Raw genomic sequence first — 21,055 nt, 5'->3', positions numbered from 1 at the left:
ACACAACCAGAGTGGCTGGTTCTCTGACCCCACGGCTGCTGGGCTTACCAGGTCCCTACAAATCACTGATATGAAGAGGTCGGGGAGGGACTGACCCACAAGCTGTGCCCCCTCCAAACTGCATGTGCAGTGGCCTCTGCCACCCCTCACTGTCACACTGACCATGCTCAAAGCCCCAGGAGTCGGATTCTACAGGCTACAGCAGCTGTCCCCGCCTCCAGGCTCTCTGTGGGAGTCCGCCAGCCTGAGGGAGCAGTGCAGGGCGGGCAAAGTTCAAGGTGAGTGGGTGGGGAGAGCAGGAGACGAGACAGAGGGGCCTCTCCTCCAGTGCAGGTCTCCCTGGGTGCCAGGAACCCCTTCGTGCCCTTGCTCCTCTGTCCTGTGACTCTCCGGTGTCGCCATCCCTGGTGGAGCCCCTCAGCCTTTCAAGCAGACCCTTCCCAATGACCCTAGTTGTCCCCTGCAGGCCCCAGCTGACACTGACTCTGCTCCATCAGTTGAGGTTCACACACAGCCCCAAACACACCACCTAGAAGGACACGCGTGACGGGGAGGAGGCAGAGTCCATACCCGAAGGCCAGGCTTCCCAGGCAGACCGTCTTCTCCTCTGTCTCCGGGCTCGCCCTGTAAGGAGCGCAAAGTCCAGTCAACAGGGTGCCAGGCTGGGGGCAGCACACTGAGGGCTGGTGCCAGGCGGGTAAGGAAGAGAACCACGTGTGCTTTGGTGGTGCCCTGTGTCATTCTGCGGGACCACGATGACCCAGGACAGCAGCTCACACTGCCTCCTAGAATCTACATGCAACAACGGTACTCGTGACTAGTTTCATAAACACATAAGTGAGTAGAAATGGTCCTGTCTGGCTGAGAGGTTTAGAGTACGGAAGACGCTCCACAAGTGTTCTGAGAAGACAGAGTACTTGGGTAGCCCTCACCCTTTGTCTGGAAAGATAAGGGAGAAGAGTGAAGAATATCTACATTAAGTGCCCATGAAAATAAGTTAAATTCATACTTATTCTGTATTTTGTCATTAAAAACTTGAGTTTCTACGCCTGCTTATTGAAAAGGACGATGAATTTTCCCATTGTTTGAAAAGCTGTTTTTCAAGGCCTGCTGACCTGTGTCCTTGGTTGGGCTTATGTTTGCTGTGAAAGAATCAAGTTCATTTGTTAAAATATGTGTTGTATTGTTTTGTGATTGTTCCTAGCAGTGCATAAACCATGAATTTGCTTCCTGATTTTACAGTATTTTTTAACCTGATGCTTTTCTTAATGATCTTACTATAATGAGCCCCAACAGAATATTTTTAAAATTGAAATCCCTTACTGTATTAGTAAGAGTCTCTGAAAGATTTTCTTCCTTGCAAATGAAATACATATTTCGAACAGGTTAATTTGAAAGCCCAAGGCTTCCAAATCTTTCCCCCGTTACCTCCATAGAAGTAAAGCACTTGCCATATCTGACCTTGTAAATGCAAACATTTCTGAGTCCTGATCCACAGCTTTTCAGTCAACTTATTATAGAATCCCCCCACAATCAAAAATCTCTTTTCTGCTGTGTGTTGGGATCCCAAGCCCATGCCGCCCCCGAGATTACCAACCTTGGGTCCTGGCAGGCCCGGGGGTCCACTCAGCCCATGCTTTCCAGGTGGCCCCTGGGCCAAGAGGGAGAAAGACAGACAGGGATGAAGACGTGTTTAGGGCAGCACCGCATTCGGCACTTCCGGCCAGGAGCTGGGTTTGCAGCCAGCAGCTGGCGGGCTCTGGCCTCCCCCTCCTTAGCAGCGGCCACCCTGCCCAGAGTGCCATGGTCTCTGGGACCAGGTTCTTACACGTCCACCTGGACAATGCCCGATTTCTAGTGGCCTCGACATGCAAGGTGGGTGGAGGGAGCGGGAAGCTCGGCTGAATGTGGCTCTGATGGGTCGTTTGTACCCCATTCCCCCCCCCCGTTTCCACAAGGCCCCTGGGAGAACACTGGCCACTGACCCCCACCCTCTCCTCTCCCTGATCTCTCTGCTGTCACTTTCTTGCTTCCCACTGGCATGAATCAAGCCTTCTGTTTCTGACAATGACACTCAGGAGCTCCATGTCCCATTGCCCAATACCACAGCCACCCCCACCCCCACCCCGCATTGGGACACGGCAAGGACAGGTGCTGCTGCAGCTGTTTGCGCGTGAGGGAACACAAGCTCCGAACGGCTGAGTGACTTGCTCTAGGTCCCAGGGCTGGTCATGGGGACCCACAGGTTTACACCCAGGCCTCGGGCTACACCTCTGGGACCCTTCCACTTCCCCAGGGTCACTTTCCCTTCTACTCTTCTCTGGGCCTTAAATGACACATGCCCCCATGACAGACACAGGAAATCTTTTCCCCAACAGAGCAGTTCACACGTCACTGCTTTGGCAGCTCTGAGCGCTGTTCAAGTGACTGTTGTTTTATAAACCCTGTGCTTCCTCTGCCCAGAGATCCCCCTGCCATCCATGAAGACTCCCATCTCCTGTGTCTCTGGCCTGGGCTGGTGGCCTATGGAAAGGAGAGACCCCACAGAAGGAAGAAGGCAGGTTGAGAACCGGGGTCTTGGGCCCCGTTGTCGGGGAGAAGCCCCCAGCTCCAGGAAGCAGCCCCAGCTGGAAGGGCCCAGCCGTCCCCGACACGGAACGATGGGAGATGGGGGAGAGCGTAGGCACGCATGCCCCAGGGCACTCACCGCCTGCCCGGGGTGCCCAGGTTTTCCCGGGAAGCCGATCTCGCCAGGTAAGCCCTGAAAAGGGAAGCACACGGCAATGTCAGTCTGACCCCCACAGATCCTTCCTCCTCCCGCCTTTCCTGGCACAGGCCCAGGCTTCTGGCTCTGATGAAGGACACCCAGGGAGGCTGCACCTCGGGGGCACCTGGCCGTCCTCAGTGCAGGCCACTGTGAAGGGTGGAGTTGTCACACCTCTAAAGTTGGCAAGTCCAGGGCGTGTCTGGTCTACAGTCAGGGGCCACTACCACATTCACTCCTAGCTGGTGGGACAGGTGGAGCCGCCTCCCTCTGAAGAATGATTGCTGGGTCTGTCCCACCCACTGGGCAGGGGTAGGGGGCTCTCTCCACCCCCCGCCCCCAGCAGGACTTTCTCAGCTGCACCTGAAGTGTTGACAGATACCTTCCCTGGCCGTCTCGTGCCTAAGAGCCAAAGCGCAGACTCCTGAAAGTTACCCGAATGGCCAGCCCCACACTATCCGACTCCTGTCTAGACACAGCCAACCAAGAGGCTACATGAGCTCCGGTGATATTTCTAAACTAAGGGGCTCAAGCGCCAGAGAGCCCAGAGGCCTGGTGTGGCCGCAGGTGGGTCCTTCTGTTCACGCCTTTGCTCTGGTAGTGACACACGATGGTGTGTCCCACAGGCCATGAGCCCGCCATCTACGTGCCCTCATAAGACAAAATCAAAACCAGTCTTACCGGGGGGCCTCCGGGTCCAGGGGGGCCTGCGATGCCAGGTGGTCCCGGGGGGCCCTGTAAAGGAGCATGCAGAGGGTTACAGACGTGCTTGGAGCAGCCACCCCATCCTCTGAGAAAGGAGGAGGGGAGGGGATGGTGCTGGGGCGGGGGGGGAGGCTTCCACTTGATGTGGAATGTCTTACTTTTTAAGCAAAGAAAAGCAAAAACAAAAGATCAGAAGTAAAATGGACAAAATGTCAACATGGGATGGGAATACAACTGTTATGTTACCTATTCTGTTCTCTGTTAAATATGTGAGCACTACAAATAAATGCATATGTGCGTGCACACGTATACACACACACAGTAGGTTCACCACCAACAAAGAGCTTCGAGAACCGTCGTTCCCACACTGCAGTCAGCACTGAATCACCCGGGTGAGTAACACGGCCCTTCACTGGAACCTGTCCACAGCCCCCTCTCCTCTCCCACCTCCATCACAGGCCCCACACGAGTTCTAGGACACGCACCTCCAGCCCCCGTTCGCTCAGCTCTCTCTCCAGACATGCCCTCCTCCCTCCCTCACCTCCCTTCTCAGATGTCTCCACCTCTGCAATCGTCTCCAGTTCCCCAGGCGAATGACTCACACCCTCCTCCAATCTCAAGGCCAGTGTGACTGTGTTCATCTGGTCCCCGTGCCCTCCAAGGCAGAGGCCTCTCTTGTTCCCTCTGCACCCCACACAGTGACCACCCAGGGCTTGGTGTATACCATGTTTCCCGGAAAGTAAGACCTAGCCGGACAATCAGCTCTAATGCGTCTTTTGGAGCAACAATTAATATAAGACTCGGTCTTATTTTACTATAAGACCAGGTATAATATAATATACAATACCGGGTCTTACATTAATTTTTGCTCCAAAAGATGCATTAGAGCTGATTATCTGGCTAGATTTTACTTTCGGAGAAACAAGGTAGCAGGCCCTCAATAATGTTTGAATAAGTCAACTGAATTGAACAGAGAGCTAAGAGGGCTGTGCATAGAGACCATCGCATCACCACTAGAGGGAGACAAATACTTAAAAAAATGGTAGAGGCGGCCACTTCCGTGGACAGTTCCCTTTCTCCCTCTAGGGGCACCCGTGAGTCAACAATAGACACCGAAAGGGATCATCACTAAACAGAACTTTTTGGTGGCATCGGAGCCTAGTTTTCTCTGTGGCTCGCTCAGTCTTGGTGAGTCTTTTGGGGCAACATCTACTTTTGTTGGAAGGCATTTGCTTGGAGCTAGAGCAACCAAGGAGTCACACAGAGCTGGACAGCGACCTGGGCAAGTACCAATGCCCGGTCCCCCCAATGTTTGAGGGTGGGGGAAGGGCAGGAAAGGCTCCCGGCCTCCCATTGTCACTCAGCCTTACTCCGCTCACATGCTGCTCCCACCGCCCTGCAGTCAACACAGGACCCACCCCTCCAGCAGGTGTGGTCTAGGGATCTGCTTCTACTTCGAGGTGGCCTGAGGTTCTCACAGCACCCGCAACCCCAGAGCTTCTCCGCGGCCCCTTCTCACCACTTGCAGCACTCTTTGTTAGCCATTTGGGTTCGTGCCCCTGCAGGCAGCTGCCGTGTGTTCTGGAGTCTCACAGCATGTTAGAGTAGACAGGTCTTTCATCATCATCTACTGGAAGTCAAACATCCCTATTTGACAATAATGAAAACTGAGGCCCAGAGAGGGTAAGGGGCCCACCTGGGGTCACACAGCCATCATGTTCAGTGGATCCTGAACGGCTGGGCTCCTGCGGAATCCCCTGGAGAGCTTGTCATAATTACAGGTACACAGGCCCCTTCTTTGGTCTCTGAGGCACAGGTCTCAGACAAGTCCAAGGGGTGACTGGCTCTGGAAAGGATCCCCAGGTAAGTCTAGAGAGCGACGAGGTCTGAGAATTACCTGTCTTGACCGACTAAGTCTATGTACCACCCTAACTGCCATCAGCGCTGCTGATAATACCACAAGCACATTGACACACGAAGGAATTCATGAAAGAAGGGAGAAAACACAGACGTAGGAAAGGGCCAGGGACAGGGCTGACACACAACACACACTACGGGGTCCCAGACACGGCGGGGCCTCCTCCCAGGGGGCTAGCGGAGGGGCAGAGGCGACTGCAGGCCGAGGTGTTCCCACGCCCTCGGCCATGTCCTCCGGGAAGTGCGGGGCGAGGCCCTCACAGGCTGCTGGGCACCTGAACAGGCCTGAAGGCCTTCAGAGGGTGTGGGGGACCCACAGGCCCGCGTGTGACCCAGCCCATGCCTGCCTGTCAGCGCTGGCTCTGCATGTACCATGGTCTGTGGCTGTGGGCAGGAGAGATGAGTCGGCAGGTGACACGATCGTCCTGGCAACAACAGGGACGTCCTGGGCCCTCCCGCGGGCCTGTCTCCCAGGAAGGGCGGCACTGGAGCGCATACAGAGAGGGTGCGGAGCTTCAGGCCAGCAAACACCCCCATGTCACTGCACAGGGGAGAACGCGGACACCACGGCCGGTGAGGCCCAGCAGGGAGACATCCCCGAGGTGGCCAATGACACGAATGGACTCGTCCTGATCCCTCGTCCAGTTCTCTCCACAGGAGACCAAACCACTTCAATAACCTGGTCTCAAAACTCTGAACAATATACGGGCTGGATGGTGCCAGAACTTCTTCCAGGACTCAAGTGTGAATTCCGCTGCCTGCGGGGTTCTGTGTAGTTCTTCCTGACCACGCGCCCCACGAGCGGGAACCATGGCTGATTTGGCATGTGACTGAGCCGCAGCCCCAGCGCAGGCCGGTACATGGGACGCCCTCCAAGACCAGCGCCACTTCCAAGACCACTCACTTTGTTTCTTCAGGCCACCAAGGTAGCAGCGTATGCCTCTGCGCTTCACAGGGTTTCCGACCGAGGGCAAAAGTCCCTGTCTGCTATCTTAGCATTTGAATTAAAGATGATAAATGAGAAGGTTACTTTAGACTAAAACCATGTGACTATTAGCAACTTCAGTAGAGGCAGCAATGATGGTACAAAGATGGAAAAATAGGGCTTTGGTCTCAGCGGGCCTGGGTCGAATGCTGGGCCACCTCGTGCTATGTGAAGGGACCTAGGCAACGGACGTTACCTCTCAGTGCCTCAGTCTCCCCAACTATAGCGAAGGTTGGAGGCCCCTTCCTCCTATCATTGTAGAATGAATGAATGAAGGGGTACAAACTAGCCCCCCGTCCCCAGGGAGGCTTTCACAAATGTGACTTCTCTCTCTTCTCTTGTTATCATTAATAAACATTTCTCAATAACCAGTTAATCTAATTAATGAGTGACAAATTAGCCAATATTTAAATGTTAACAAAATAATGACTTTTTAAAATTAATACTAATGAAAACAGCAAGTAATGACTCTACTTGTTAATTAACCAAATCACTCTAATTATTAATGAAACAATATTTGAACCTTCTAACACGACAGTGACCGAACAGCTATTTCACATGATTACTAATTACAATGATGAGGCATAAATAACAAATTAACATAATTATCATGAATAAAGGAATGGCAACTATTTATTCGTAATAACCACCTAGATCCGACTGGTGTAGATTTAAGAAGTCGGACAGAAGACGCATTAAACGACCTGCATAAATTAGCACGTCGCGCACATTCCCAGGGTGGCTTCCTCATGCAGGCTCTTGGCGGAAGCTGTTCCTACTCTGTGAGTCCTCCCCTCAGGATGCGGCTCCTGGGGCAGAACCAGAAGGACTGACCCGCCCGGCTGTTCTCTAGGCCTATAAGCCCCCCCGCCCTCCAGGGCCAGCCCCTCGCCTGGCTGTGTCCCCACCAATTGCAGGGGCTGCCGTCAGCTCAGACAGCCGCACCACGCAGCACTGCCTTTGCAGACACTTGACCTAACAACCCACTGATTTCCATTCTTCCTAAAAGGCTGTCAGGATACAGAAGCCACAACCTATGATGTCACAAGTGTGCGTATTTATCCTAAACATTCTGGCAGGGGAACTTTTTCTTACAGGATGCCAGCTGCCCTGGGGCTCCTTGCGCCCTGGAGCTGCTCTGCTGGCTCATCCGGTCACAATCTAAGCTAGTTAAGCCCTGAGCTCAGTTTCTTTAGATCTTAAATGGGAGAAGCATTCTTTTCTCACAGGTAGTTAAAAAGAATAGACACAATTATATATGAACGCTACCGAGAGTCTCGCAGTAACAGAAACAAAAGACGTGAGTCTCCCTTCCTTCTTCTCGTCAGAGCAGAAAACTCTGTGACTTAGATTCTACAGAATCACCCTTGACTTTCCAGATCAGCATAGGGACGACCCTCTGGGCTCCGAGAGAGGCTGACGACCCCTCTCCCAGAAGTCAGCTCTATCTACGAGTGTATCTCCCACTAAGGGACAGCTCCTCCGGGCATGGGTGAGGGCTGCTTCGATTTCACATCTGGCACACAGTAGGTACTGAATAAATACTTGTTGAATCAATGAATCAATGAAAAAATGAACACACAGAGATGGCAAGCAAGGGCAAACCACGGCGCGGCCAGGAAAGGTGGGTGTGCAGATATGTCAGGAAGAATGAATCTGGGGAGATGGGCAGATGCCCACCACACAACGCTGCCTCTTCGGGTGTGTTTGGCTTGAACACAGCTTGGTGCAATCAGGTAGGGATCTGATCCAGGGTGCCCGGGAGGGCATACGATACACTGGGTACCGCCTGGTTCTGAACCCCTGAGGTCCCCAACCGGACCAGGGTGCCCTATTTCTGACAAGGTCCCTGCCGTTGAAAGCATGATTGTATTTATAACTAGTGTCCAGCTCAGTGCCTGGCATTCAGAAAAGATTTGCAGAATGAAAATAACTCCAAAATTTAAAATGAAAGAAGGAAATATTATTTCCCAAGGAAGCAAACAAGGAGGTCTGGGGAAAGAAAAAAAACTGCAGCTTAAAAGTAATTTGCTGGAGCTGCATGTATGGTGAACTTCTGCAATACACAAGCTTAGCTTACCGGAAAGTGAGGTAATAAAACAAATGCAAAAATCATTCTGTTTCACTATTGACATCAAAATGCCACAGTGAACGTGGACTCTTTGGAGGACCGTGAATTATGATTGATTTTGTGTTCCCTTATTCCACGCTCTGTCCTGACCCAAAGGTGAGGCACTGAAATGAAGTGTGAGATTCTGGGCGAGGTGGCCATCACTCACTGGGACACTTAGCGTGTTGGCAGCAGCAGCAGACGCTGGTTTGGGAAGTGCAGTGGGCAGTGTCTCCTGGGTGAGCATTTCCCTGCCAACACCTGCCAGACAGCGTGGCTGCCACCCCGAGAGCTGGGCAAGGGGACGCAGGTGTCCGAGGGCAGGCAGGTGCCGAAGCCGTGCCTGACCGCAGCCCAGGGAGGAGCCTGCGCCCAGCTCCAGCACACCTGCTGCTGCCACTACCTGCAGGAGGACAGGGACAGCCCTGCGGCCTCATCACCTGGTCACACCCGTTCTTTCTTTGACCTAGAGCACTGCCCTCCTTTCCAATTAGTACTGTCATTCTTCACAAGTGATGAGACGGAAGTCCAGCAGGGGGAGTCACTTGTCCAAGATGCCCCAGCAGGAAGTGGGGGCTGAGCTGGGAATCCAGGTGCCCCGATGCTATAACGTGTGTCCTCGCCCACTGGTGATGCTCCCCAAGAATCTACTGGTCCCTGGAAGGCTGGGGCCGGGGGACACGGGGCAGTGATGCAGGAGGCGAGGGGAGAACGAAGGGCAACCGAACACCAGGCTCAGGAGGCAGCGGCTCACGGTGACAGCATTTACAAACCAGGGGAACTAAGTTTCGGGCCAAGGTCACCCAGGGAGTGAGAGCGGCATCTGCTGAGCAGCTGGTGGCCCTGAGCAAGTCTCTGCATTTGGGGGTCTCACCCTTCAGCTGTGAAATAGGGACAGTGACGCTGAGCTGGGCCATCTGGCAGGTTGGCCCACAGGGGACCACCAGTGACAGCACATGTGGAAGGGTGGGGGAGTGGACAGTGGGGCCAAGTGTGGGGCCAGAGGAAGTTACGTCAGCGCTGAGTCCTGAAAGGCCGGGGGCGGGGGCAGCTAGGGGGCGGAGGGGGTGGGCATCCAGGAGGAAAGACAGCACCTGCCTGGGAAATGGCCTCTGCGACTGGGGCCCTAACCCCATCACTTTGAAATGGGGAAACTGAGGCCTGGAGAGGGGAAGGGACTTGGCCAATGTCGCAGGGTCGGAAGTCAGGCTGAGACCAGAATGTGAGTCTCCTGACGCTGGTGACGGCCTTTTTCATTTTTCTAGCCCCTTGGCCGAGCCGTCCCGTCTGACTTCACTGTCCAGCCATCACATCCTTGGTGCTGTAGACTCCAGCCACAGCTCGGGTCTGTCTATCCTGCACACACAGTGTCCACTACTGGCCGTGGGTCCCTGCAGAGCTGCACCCCTGCCGGGAAGACCCCTCCTCCTGCCTCTGCCTGGCGAGCTGCACAGTGTCCGTCCACGGACACCTGGGCTGGGTACCCCTCCCCGGGCCTCCACTGCTCCCATCCTCATCACACTGGTCATCACCTGTCTGCCCTCCTCTGGACCTAAATTCCTCCAGGAGCCAAGAGACACGACAGCCAGGACAGGAGAAAGGACAAATGACCCACTGAGCATGCTTTTTAATGCTCTGGTGTGCTGGCCATGCAAGATTCTGGTACCAACCTGAGAACTGCTACCTGATCACGTATTTCATCAGACAAAGCAGTGTTGCTACAAAAGAGAGTGTAAAGGTGGCGGTTACCTGCGGCCCCAGCGATCCAGGGATTCCAGGTGGGCCCACATCTCCTTTCTTCCCCTGAGTGCAGAAAAAGAAGGCAACGTTAGCAGGCAGGCTGGCAGCACCCACAGCCAGTTTGATCACGTCTCGGTAGAAATGTCAGTCTTTCTCAATCTCGATGAACAACTGCCCCCTGGGATGCCCTACATAGAAGCAGTGTGGGAGGGGGAGAAGGCTCAAGCTTTCGGGTCAGACTGGCTCAGCTGTGGATCCCAGCTCTGTTACTTAGGTGGTACTGGTCCCACGGGGCCCCGAACTCAAAAGGACCAGAAGGTAAACCTGAGAACAATCTCCTGCTTGTCCTGACCTCAGCCACTCGGTTCCTTGCCTTGATGCTGGTGAGTCTTTCCAGGGGCATTTTATGTTAGGCAAGCAACACATGCACGCACACGCACACACACACACACGCACGCACACACACACGCACGCACACACACGCGTGCACACGCTTGCTCTCTCTTCCCCCCTTTCCCTTTTTTTCTTTACAAACTGTAGTTTATCATTCAATCTGCTGATAAGCTTTCCTTTATGTTCACTTAACATTTTCTCTTGCATTCATCCTGTGTCAGCGGGGAGAGTGGCTCCACTTTTCTCACAGACACAGAGATTCCACCATAAGATGGAATGTGACGTGTTCCAACAGCGCCCTGCTCATGGATGAATGTCAGTCGGGCCACTTCTCATCTGCTGTTAGGATCCGTTCTGTTGGCTTTACTCGAAGCTCAGGGTCTTGGGCTCCACGGGGGGAAAGTTCAGCTGAATTCAGGAAGCGTCCTTAAGTAGCTTCTGTTGCTCCATTCCTCTAATCTCACCAGTCTCACTCACAGCTGTGGTCAGTGAGACCACAGCTCTGCTGCATTTTCCTGCTTTTTTACCCAAACACTCACTCTGCTCTGCGCCAGGCCCTGGGGACAACGCAAGGCTAGGCCACGGCCTCTGCCCATAAGGGACTCGCTGCCCAGGGAGGCAGACATGAGCGGTGCAATTACAACACATCTGATAAACGGACAAAAGCACATGCATGGGGCACCAGGAACTCTCAGGTCTGCCTGGAGTTCTCCAGAGACATTCCAGGGGGGGCAGCACTGAGGCAACGTTAGAAGGAACATGGGCTTCCCTGTGGGACACACGGGTGCAGGGAACAGAAGGGACACGTACTCAGAAGCAGACACTGGCAAAGCCCTGTGGGACCCAGGATGGGAGGTGGGAGGAGTGGGGTGAGGCACACGGGGTCAGCAGGGACTCGTGAAGGGCGTGCGTGCCCTGCGCCACGGGAGCCACCCGAGGATTCTGAGTGGTGTGGCCCAACCTACACGGCTTCTGGAAGCAGCAGGAAGGGTGGAGGGAAGTGCGAGGCCACTCAAACCAGCTCTCAATGCTCATGGCACCAACACATGCAGCTGCTGGGCCTCCATCAGTGCCCCTCTCCTGGGCCACGGCAGGGGCCTCCCAGACACTCACCCTGCACACTTGGCCCATGCCCGTCACTCCCCTGCACTCCCACAGGGCAGCCAGAACTATATTCTTAAAACCTAAAAGGTCATTATCTCCTCTGCTCAAAGCATTGCAACACTGCAGGCCTCAGAGCAAAACCCTCATCGGCCTCCCGCCTCCTGTCCATGGCCGCGTTCCCCTGCCTGCGCTTCTCATTTCCTTGTCTTGTACTCGCTCCCATATTCCAGCCAGGCTGGCCTCCCTCCTCCACCTTGAACTTGCCGAACACTTTCCCCCCTCGAGGTCTTACCACTGGCTTTTCCTTCTGCTTAGAATGCTGGCCCCCCCGGGATCACCCCTCACAGGGTCTGGCCTCTGCTTAGACGGCCCCCTACTTGAATGTCTTCTCAGACCAGCCTACTGGACAGCACTCCCTCTGTACAAGGTCCCCTCACCCTGCTGTGCGGTCCTTTGTGCCGCACCAGATATTACCATTGGGGTGCATGTATTATCCAGGAACTGTGCGTCCCTGGGGGGTGAGAGCCCCCTGAAAATGGGGGGCTGGGTCTTTGTTCACTGCTGTATCCACAGGCCCAGAACAGCACCTTCCTGCCACATGCTGGAGACTCCATCCACCTTTGTGGGCTGGATAAATAAACAATCCCTTGGGGACCTGTGTGCTCCTGAGCTGTGACAACGCAGTGGGGACAGCGGGAGGTGTTAGACAGGAGCGACGTCAGGAAGGGAAGACACAACTTGGAGATTTACTGAGTTGCAGGGAGAGTGAGCTGGCCTGATTTAGAACCTTCTGGCTCCACACGGCGAGCTATGGAATACCTCAGTCTGGAAGGTGCAGTGAGGTCTAGGTCAGAACGAATTTCTTGAGTTGTCAGGTAAAATTCCAAATGTGGTCACAGCCAACTCCAGAAGTGAGCTGGCCCCGGAGGCCTTTGTCTCGGCTTCCACCTGACCCTGCTCCAATAATGCCAACAGCTGGAGCTGAGCATCGGCAAGCTAAGGGCTCCCAGCTTGCCTTCCTCAGGGAATGGAAGCCAGACATCTTCAATTTTCTATCTGGACAGACACCCGCTCCACTTGCTTTCAGGTGATTCCAGAGAGAGTCACCGGTCATTTACGAGATGACTAAAGCATTTTCCCTCAAGGTCACTAGAATGGCCTGGTGAGTCATCATCAGAATTCAGAATTCAGAACCCAGAATTCAGGCCAGCAAAGTAACTCTGTTTACAGGGAAGGTTGAGTGAAGTGAGGGGCCGGCACATGCAATGGTTGGTAGGAAAGGCTCAGCAGGGAGAAGAAGGCACACGGAGGTCTGGGTTGTCTTGGAGCAGAATCACCAATGAAGCACCCCTCTGACTTAGGGGGGCATCGTCGCCCCAGCTCACGTGACCCAGTCACCCCTGAGGTTCTATCTCTGCGTCCCTGGCGGGTTTGGGGATCTTACGTAATGACATTACTAATGCTCCACGAACACCTCGGATGGTAATGAAATGTGTGGAAGGCACGGAGTCAGGAGGTACTCCCATGCCAGGGAAGTAAAAAAAAAACAAAAAAAAAAACGCTGACCTGGAAAAGGAGAAAGGGGCAGGTAGCAGAGGTGTGCTGGGAAACAGAGAAATGCCAAGAAGTGCACCCAGAGAAGCACATGTCCCAACTGTCAGGATTTCAGCAGGAAGGTGGCAAGAGTCCAGAGGAAGAAGTGTCAGAAATACGTGACCATAGCAGGGTCGGAAGGCAGCCTCTCCCCCAAGACAGGCATAGTCGTTCACTGATCACCCATGAGGGGCATCACCCAGAGAAACATTAGGGTACCATCTCTGGCCAGCTCCAGCACCTGCGTCCATAGCTCCTCCAGCCACAGCGTCCGGAGCTGCGCCCAGGGCCTGCCTGCCTGCCTGCCAGCAGCCACAGCCACAGGAGCCAACCCTTCTCACATGCCCAGTTCTTTCCCTCCACTCTTCTGGGCCAACCCGTGCTAGCAGGTTAGTCTTCCTAAAGGATGAGAGGAGCCCTGTCCAAGTTACTTTCCCCCTCTAAAATAGTCAGAGGCCCTCCGTATCTAACAGACATAATATGTGAACGTTCTAGTGGACGTTGCCAGACTCCGGGATTTTAACATCCCTTTTCAGGTTAGTGTCCAGTGTCCACGTTCTCATCCCCTAAGCAACAGCTCAAACAGGCTGCTCAGCTCGGCCCCAAGGACCCCCCCCCCATTAGGATTTCTGGCCTCAATGACTCTGCCCACACTGCTTCCTCTGTAACACCTTCACTCCATCTCAACTTGTCTAAAATCACAACCCAGTTCACTGCCACCCCTACCAGAAGCACCAGCAATAAGGAAGAATATGGTAAGATATGACAAGAACACATTTGAGATATAGATTCCCAAGTGCTACCCAAGAACTAATGAGTTAGAATTTCGGAGGTGAGGTATGAGGCTCCAAGTAAGCTGTTAGGAGGATGTAGCCAGTCACTGCAATCAAAGGAATTTGTCACGTGCTCTTTCCACAACCCCTTTCCTCCACAGTTCCGTATGGAAAGCAGTTCTAAAGCTAAGGTAGGTGGGGAAGGGCAAGCCACTTCACTTGCTGAATCTTAAGCTTCCTCATGTGGAAAACTATAGTCATTGTAATTACCTGAAAAGATAGTGGTGGAAGAAATAATTCAATATTTGGGGGAGTGATGTACAAAGCATAATAAAGCATCATGCAAATGTAACAGATAATTATGAGGCTGAGGAGGAAGATGACAGTGATAATAATGAAGAAGAAATGGTAATAGCAGGATTCCAGTTCCTTTGATTTCCCACAGTGGGTGAGAGACCACATGTCTAACAGATCTGGTTTCAACACTGCTACCTGCCAGCAGTGCCATGGAGATTAAATGAGATAATGCCCACAGCACGCTTAGCACAGGATCTGACATTAGGGAATGTACAGCGGTAATGGTGGTAGTGTTGGTGGTGGTGATGATGGTGATGGTGGTGATGGTGATGGTGGTGGTGTTGGTGGTGGTGATGGTGAAGATGGTGATGGTGATGATGGTGGTGGTAATGGTGGTGCACGTGGTGAAGGTGGTAGCTCTAGTAATACACGTAGCAGTAGTTTTTCAACCTCTGCATTTTGGGCCTATAGTTGGCTGTGGGGATTTGATAAGTGCTGGCCAAGGCAAGTGTTGCAGCAATAAAGAATGATTTCCCTAACAATAAGCTTGTGTCTTGTCATTTTTCTTTTCTTCTCTTTTCAATTGCTACCCAACACAATATCTGGATGAGTGTTTGTAATGTATCATGAAGGCAGATAATTCGAGCCATTCTGAATGTCAGGATGCTGAGCGGGACTGACGTTTCCAGCACTGCCTGTCTGCCCGAGGAGCAGGGGCGGCCTATAAATCCAGAACAGCAATTCCTTCCCAGCCAGGCGAGTTCACACAGCCACGTGAGGGGCCATTAACAGATAAAAGGATTGCTTGTGCAAGTGATTCTAATATGTGCCGTATGGTCTTTTGCTCAGTTCCTGTTCTCCGTGCCTCCAAATGTCAAACATGATTATTTTCTACTGGTTAGAGCCGAAACCAGGTGCTGTCCTCATCTACACCCTGGCTCCACGCCACGAAATGAAGCAAACAGTAGCCTGGGATCCAAACGATGCTGTTACCATCTGGTAGAGCAGGGAAAGGCGAGGAAAAACAGGCTTTACAAATTGTAAAACAAAACAAATTCAACCCAGACTGCCACTGACAAAAGACCACCCATGTTTCTCTCCTTAAATCTACTACAAGTCAGAGCTAATGGGCCTGAAAGCTTTCAGCAATGTGAGACCCTCAGCTTCAAGGGCGGCAGCCAAAGATGAAAGCCATGGGTGTTCAATGCATCCTGTAGAACAGGGGTCCTGGATATCTCCAGGCATCCACTGCAAGGACTGTTAATGTCCAGTTGAAAATTGTGGTGTGTACGTGGACAGACACACACACACACACACACCATCCTAAAGCAAAAACAGTGAAGGGTGTGGAGCTGGGCAGACTTGAGTGTCAATCCTTTCCCCACCATTTATAATCTGTGTGGCACCGAGTAATTTGATTTATTATACCTTTAAGTCTCGGTTTTCTCATTTGCAGAAGGGGATTAAACTGCCACCCGTCATAGGATCCTTGAGAATTAAGCGAGAAACACGAGTGCAAACCATTTCCTAGCAAAGAGCCCACGCGGCACTGATTGAACAGTTACTTCTTTTCTATCTTATATTAGTCCTATGCTAGTATAGAAGGATCATGTTCTAAAAATAGGTTCTTAAAGAAACGGACAGCATCGGGCACACCATGAGACATTTGGGGCTCACTCTGTCCTTAGGAAAAAGGGGAGTGTCATATATGATAGGGACACTTCAGTTCTCACCAAATTGACGAGAAAGAAACCAGAAGATACTAAGAAAACAATGACAGGAACCAAAGAGACTGTCACTGCCTTGTGGGAAGAACAGGGACACAGGCCTGAGTGACCTTGAGCAGGCAAGTCACTTAATCTTTCTGGATATTAAATTTCTCACTACCAAACTCAGGGACCCCTTCATCGAGGTGAATGTATACTTCAGACATTCCAAATTTTATACTAAGTTTCAATGCCTGACAACATACATGGGGATGCAAAGTACAGAATAGGGAACATAATCAATACTATTATAACAACTATGTATGGTGCCAGGTGGGTACTAGACTTATCGGGGGGATCACTTCGTAAGTCATATAAATGTCTAACCACTATGCTGTACATCTGAAACTAATAAAATATTGTATGTCAACTGCAATTGAAAAATTTAAAAAAAAAAAGTGCCTGACAACACAGACTTCTCTTAAACAAAAAGTGTTTTTTCTCTTTTTTGTCCAGAGGAGGAAAGAAGATATCTAGACTGAATATCTAAAGTAAGGTCAAGGCAAAGTAAAAGTAACGATATAGAAGGGACCGAGTTCTCTACTTTAAAACTGGACGTTTCCTGTCAGAGGGCAGAACCCAGGTGACCCGATGGCCAGGTCTCGGTCCTTTCCTGCCCTCACACCACCCAACTGTGTCAGCCGCCCAAGAGCAGCATGCAGCACTCATGTGTGATTCACTGACTCTTGCACACTGATTGTGTTAGAGGCTGGTTAATGCCATTATAAATGTATGCATATTTACACTTATATACATTATGTTTATATGTTTGATGTGTGTACAAACTATGTATGTTTGATAAGTGTGAGGTACTCTGCTAGACGCTGCAGATACGAAAATAAAGAACGTTTTCACAGACTTACATTCCAGGAGTGAAAACAAAAATCAATTCTCGGATAAGAAGAATGCCAGATAAGTCCTCTAAAGGAAACTAAAACAGGCCGGTGGTAGAGTGACAGGACGTCTATTTTGGGGGCCAGGGCATGACCAAATTGTTTTGGAAAAAGAGCCTCCTGGAAGCTTTTGAGTGTTCAAGTGCCTCAGTGGCTGGTTCTACTGTGGAACATTCCGGGGTCAGCTGAGGCTGGAGCACAGCCTGCTTCAGCTAAGCGCTAGCGCTCCCCCATCAGCCCTGCCTAAGGCCCAGCTCAGAGAAGCAGGAGGAAATAAGAACCTCAGAAAGCTAACCTGCACCTTCCCTACCTTGGTCTAAGGCGGGAGCACAGCCAGGCAAGCACTGGCGGGCGTCGTCCAGCAGGGGGCGGCGTGCATCGCCCAGGGCTCCGTGGGATGGTGCAGAGGCGCCCGGCTCCTGACGTCCCCTTTCACTGTGTCATTGTGGAAAAACGCCGGCTTTCCAAATGAATGTGTTACCTTGCCGGGGATTACACTGTCTGCCTGTTGCTAATCTCTAAAATAAAGGGCCACATCCCTTTCCCCACCCGGTATTTGAGCCTCCAACTCTCGGTTCCCAGATCCCTGTGGCTTGTCATTGTCTTGTCCCTTCCCTTATGACAGCCTGAGTGTGCACAGAAATACTTCAGAGTGGTGTTTCAGTCGAAATCGACGAGGAAGAAATGACAGGTCACCGGAGGCAGGAGAGAGAGAATTTTTGGAGTAAGTCATTCTGTCTGGTTTTCCTGGCTCAGCACGAGGCTGGTTGCGCAGGAAGCTGCTTCCAGCCCTCACCAGCATCGGCTCTGTCTCGGCGCTGCTTTTCCACAGGTGCAGCCCCTGAGCTGGCAACATTCAGCGGATGGAACACGGCCGATCAGAGAATTATCACCGACACTGGGAGGCCACACTCAGTCACAGGCCGCCATTAACTAGAGGGAGCAGGATGCCAGCAGACTCTCCTCTCGCTCCAGGGCACCTCTATTAATACTCTCACACCCCGCCCGGTGGCGCCCTATCCCCTGCCACACTCTGGGTCTTCAGTGGCCTGAGCCCTGCACTCTCCCGTGTCTCCACGGCCTGGCCCGGCCTGGGCGCTCCTGCAGCTCCTGCCCCTGCTCCGGGCCACCGCCCTCTCTCTTTTGGTCACTGCAGCCATCTCCTAATGGGTCTGTTCTCAACACAGTGGCCAGATGGATATCTTTAGAATGTAAGCCAGGCCACGCCACTCCTGGACCCAAATCCAGCAGCGAACCAGCTGCATGAGACAGAACTGTATGAGACAGTCAGGGCAAGTTTGACCTCAGACGCGTACGGGATGAAACTTGTTCACAGGTTTGGGTGGGATGATGCTATTATGTTTTTCCCTCTTCCCTTTCCTTATCTTTTAGAGAGACGCACTGAAATACTGAGAGATGCAGTGATGCGATGTGCCTGGGACTGCTTCAGACTGAGCCAGAGGGGTGGAAGGGGCGCTGGTATAAATGAAACAAGCTGGCCAAAGACTTGGTAAGTCTGGAGGCGGATTGGGGGTATAAGGTGATCGTTTCACTATGACGTCTACTTTTATTTATGTTTAATTTTTTTCATATTAAAATAAATTCCCAGTTCCTGACTTCATCCCCTTTTATTGGCTCCTTGTTTGCTAAGGTCTCCCTGCTCAAACACATGCATGCCACATCGTCTAGTTCAACGTTAATTATTATGTTTCTTTCCCCTTGTCTGCCAGAATGTAAACATCAGCATCTTTATTCTCACTGAAGGATCCCACTCGCCTAGAATGCCGAGTACCCTGCAGACCCTGAAGAAATATTTGCTGAATGGATGAATTTGTGGAAAGAAGGAAAGAGAGGAGAGGAAGCGAAGATGTGAGAAGGGCAGGAGAAGAAAACCAGCAAAGATGAGAAAGGAGAAGAGAAACATAGAAGGAACAGGGAGCGGGACTGTCCAGGGCCCCGTACGATGACGGCCGCGCTTAAACCAGAAGCCACGTCCCCAGCCCTTTACACTGATGAGCTGGAGAGCAGGGAGTGTCCATAACACCCCGCGGCTGAGAGGCAGGTGTTCTCTCCAGGGGCACCTCCTGCACCTGAGTTACTCTCTTCGGCACTCCCCTCAACCCCTGCTGAAATCTGCTCAAATGCCGCTTCCCTGCGCCCAGCCCCACCCCCTCTCAGCGTCCCACCCTCAAGCTGAGGTCCCTGTCTCCTCTGAGCACCCACAGTCTTTCTGCGCCCCACGGAGGCGCCTGAGTTATCTGTTCTTCAGTCTCAAGTGTCCCGGACTGTGACTCCTGCAGGCTGAGACCTTAATCTCTGTAGAGATTCCGGAAGCATTTAGCCAAGTGCCCGCCTGTGTGTCCTAAGAGCATAACCTGACCTTTGGCAACAGACTGACACACGGAGGGAAGAAGGGAGGAGAGAGCAAGTCAGGCTTAGAGACACACAGTCCCGGGGTGCGTCCCTGCGAGGCCTCCCCTCACCTGTGGAAAAGGGGCGTGGTGAGCACTTCCCTAGGGGTCGGTCGCTCCAGGGCTGCCACTCCTTTCCCGGGCCTCCCTTGCGCTCCACCCTGGTTGCCTCTCTGGGTCTGCCTGTTTTGGTCCTCAAATCTCCAGTCTTGGCTCATTTAGCCAAGGCCACTGGCCAATGTCAAGGTTAGACCAGGCTACACCCCCATGCACAGTGGCTGGTATTACTCTTAGGGCTAACAGGTGTTTCCGGGGGTGACAACCACTGACCGCTGGGGAACACATGGACACTTCCTGGGGGCCAAGAAGTCATGGCCAAGGAAGTGTGGGCCTTGACACGCAAGCTCTAAGATGGGTCCCCTCCTCAGTAAGACGCAATCACATAAAGATGTACATTAAGAAAAGAAACCCTTCGCAGTCACCTTTGCACCAAGAGTTCCACTCACCACCTAACACTACATTAGGAAAAGTAATACAGCAGCGCAAGGCAAGATGAAATTGGGTTCATCTACACATCAATTACAACATGCACAACGACTGCTGTTTTCTCTCAAGACTGGCATTGAGCTTGTTGGGAAAATGAGAAAGGAAAGAGTTTACTTACTCGGAGACCTGGCAAACCAGGAGGTCCATTCTTGCCTTCTGGGCCCATCAGACCCTTTAGGAGGGGGAGAGAGGAGAAACAGATGCTGATAAATACAGGGCTCATCCATCACCACCGGTTACACTGTGCCCTCATTCTCACGGGACAGGAAAATGCTGCCCCCTGGGGAAACCAGAAGGTCAGGAGGGAAAAACACCACCCGACCCTCTCCAATTACAACACTTTAGAACACGTGCACCTACCTGGCCTAATTAGTACGTTTAACCACCACGATGCAGGCAACACTGTTCACACTTCCGTGAGTAAAGTGAGGACCAGCGCCCCGCATTAGTGCTTTGTGTAAAGTGCTCACGGGAGCGGTGTCTGAACCCAAATGTCTGAGGTCAGAGCCGGGTGCTCCTTCCCCACACTTCACGGGCTCAGCAAGAACTGGCTATGGTCACCTAACTCTCAGTTATCAGCAATAGGTAAAATGTGACAGTCTGGACACATGAGTAAAATCGTCTAAGAAAGCTCGGTTTCAATTAAGCCAGGGACACTGGCAGAGGAAGAGGTCATACTGAGCTCATTCAAGTGCTGCCCCCAAACCTCCCACCGTGTGTCTGCTGCGTGACCTCAGACAAGTCCCGTGGCGTCCTTGAACTTCAGCTGAGTCATGTCCGAAGTGAGGATAATACACTATCCCTACCGACTGCGCGTCTGTGAGGACCCTGGGAGGAATGGGGACAAAAGCCCTCCCACAGCACCCAGACCCCCTGACCGCACGCTGATTTCTATCCAAAGGATAGCACCTCGAATACGCCACGAAATGTAAGTGGGCAAAGGAAACCCTCCGCTCTAGCTGCGACTCTCACCGACTTTCCGGGTGAGGTTTGGCCAGAAATCCCCTCTCGGCACTTCCATTTCCTCATATCCCATCAATATGATCATCATACTCGTG

The 21,055-nt window shown here is 52.4% G+C and overlaps 1 protein-coding gene across 2 annotated transcripts in view; it reads right to left on the bottom strand.

Annotated features, from left to right (window-relative positions):
- The window catches only part of COL22A1 (collagen type XXII alpha 1 chain), a 200,560-nt gene that overhangs the window by 77,269 nt on the left and 102,236 nt on the right, over positions 1-21,055 (bottom strand). For both annotated transcript variants that reach the window (XM_074316437.1, XM_074316438.1), the window contains exons 22-27: positions 20,116-20,169; positions 10,231-10,284; positions 3,446-3,499; positions 2,708-2,761; positions 1,598-1,651; positions 571-624 (exon numbers count right to left, since the gene is read on the bottom strand). In XM_074316437.1, coding sequence (XP_074172538.1) covers positions 571-624; positions 1,598-1,651; positions 2,708-2,761; positions 3,446-3,499; positions 10,231-10,284; positions 20,116-20,169 — 324 coding nt within the window. The remainder of the gene's footprint in view (positions 1-570; positions 625-1,597; positions 1,652-2,707; positions 2,762-3,445; positions 3,500-10,230; positions 10,285-20,115; positions 20,170-21,055) is intronic.

The sequence above is a fragment of the Rhinolophus sinicus genome, linkage group LG12 (assembly GCF_036562045.2).
Source record: "Rhinolophus sinicus isolate RSC01 linkage group LG12, ASM3656204v1, whole genome shotgun sequence".
Taxonomy (NCBI): Eukaryota; Metazoa; Chordata; class Mammalia; order Chiroptera; family Rhinolophidae; genus Rhinolophus; species Rhinolophus sinicus.
This window is presented reverse-complemented; position numbering and strand designations above follow the sequence as displayed.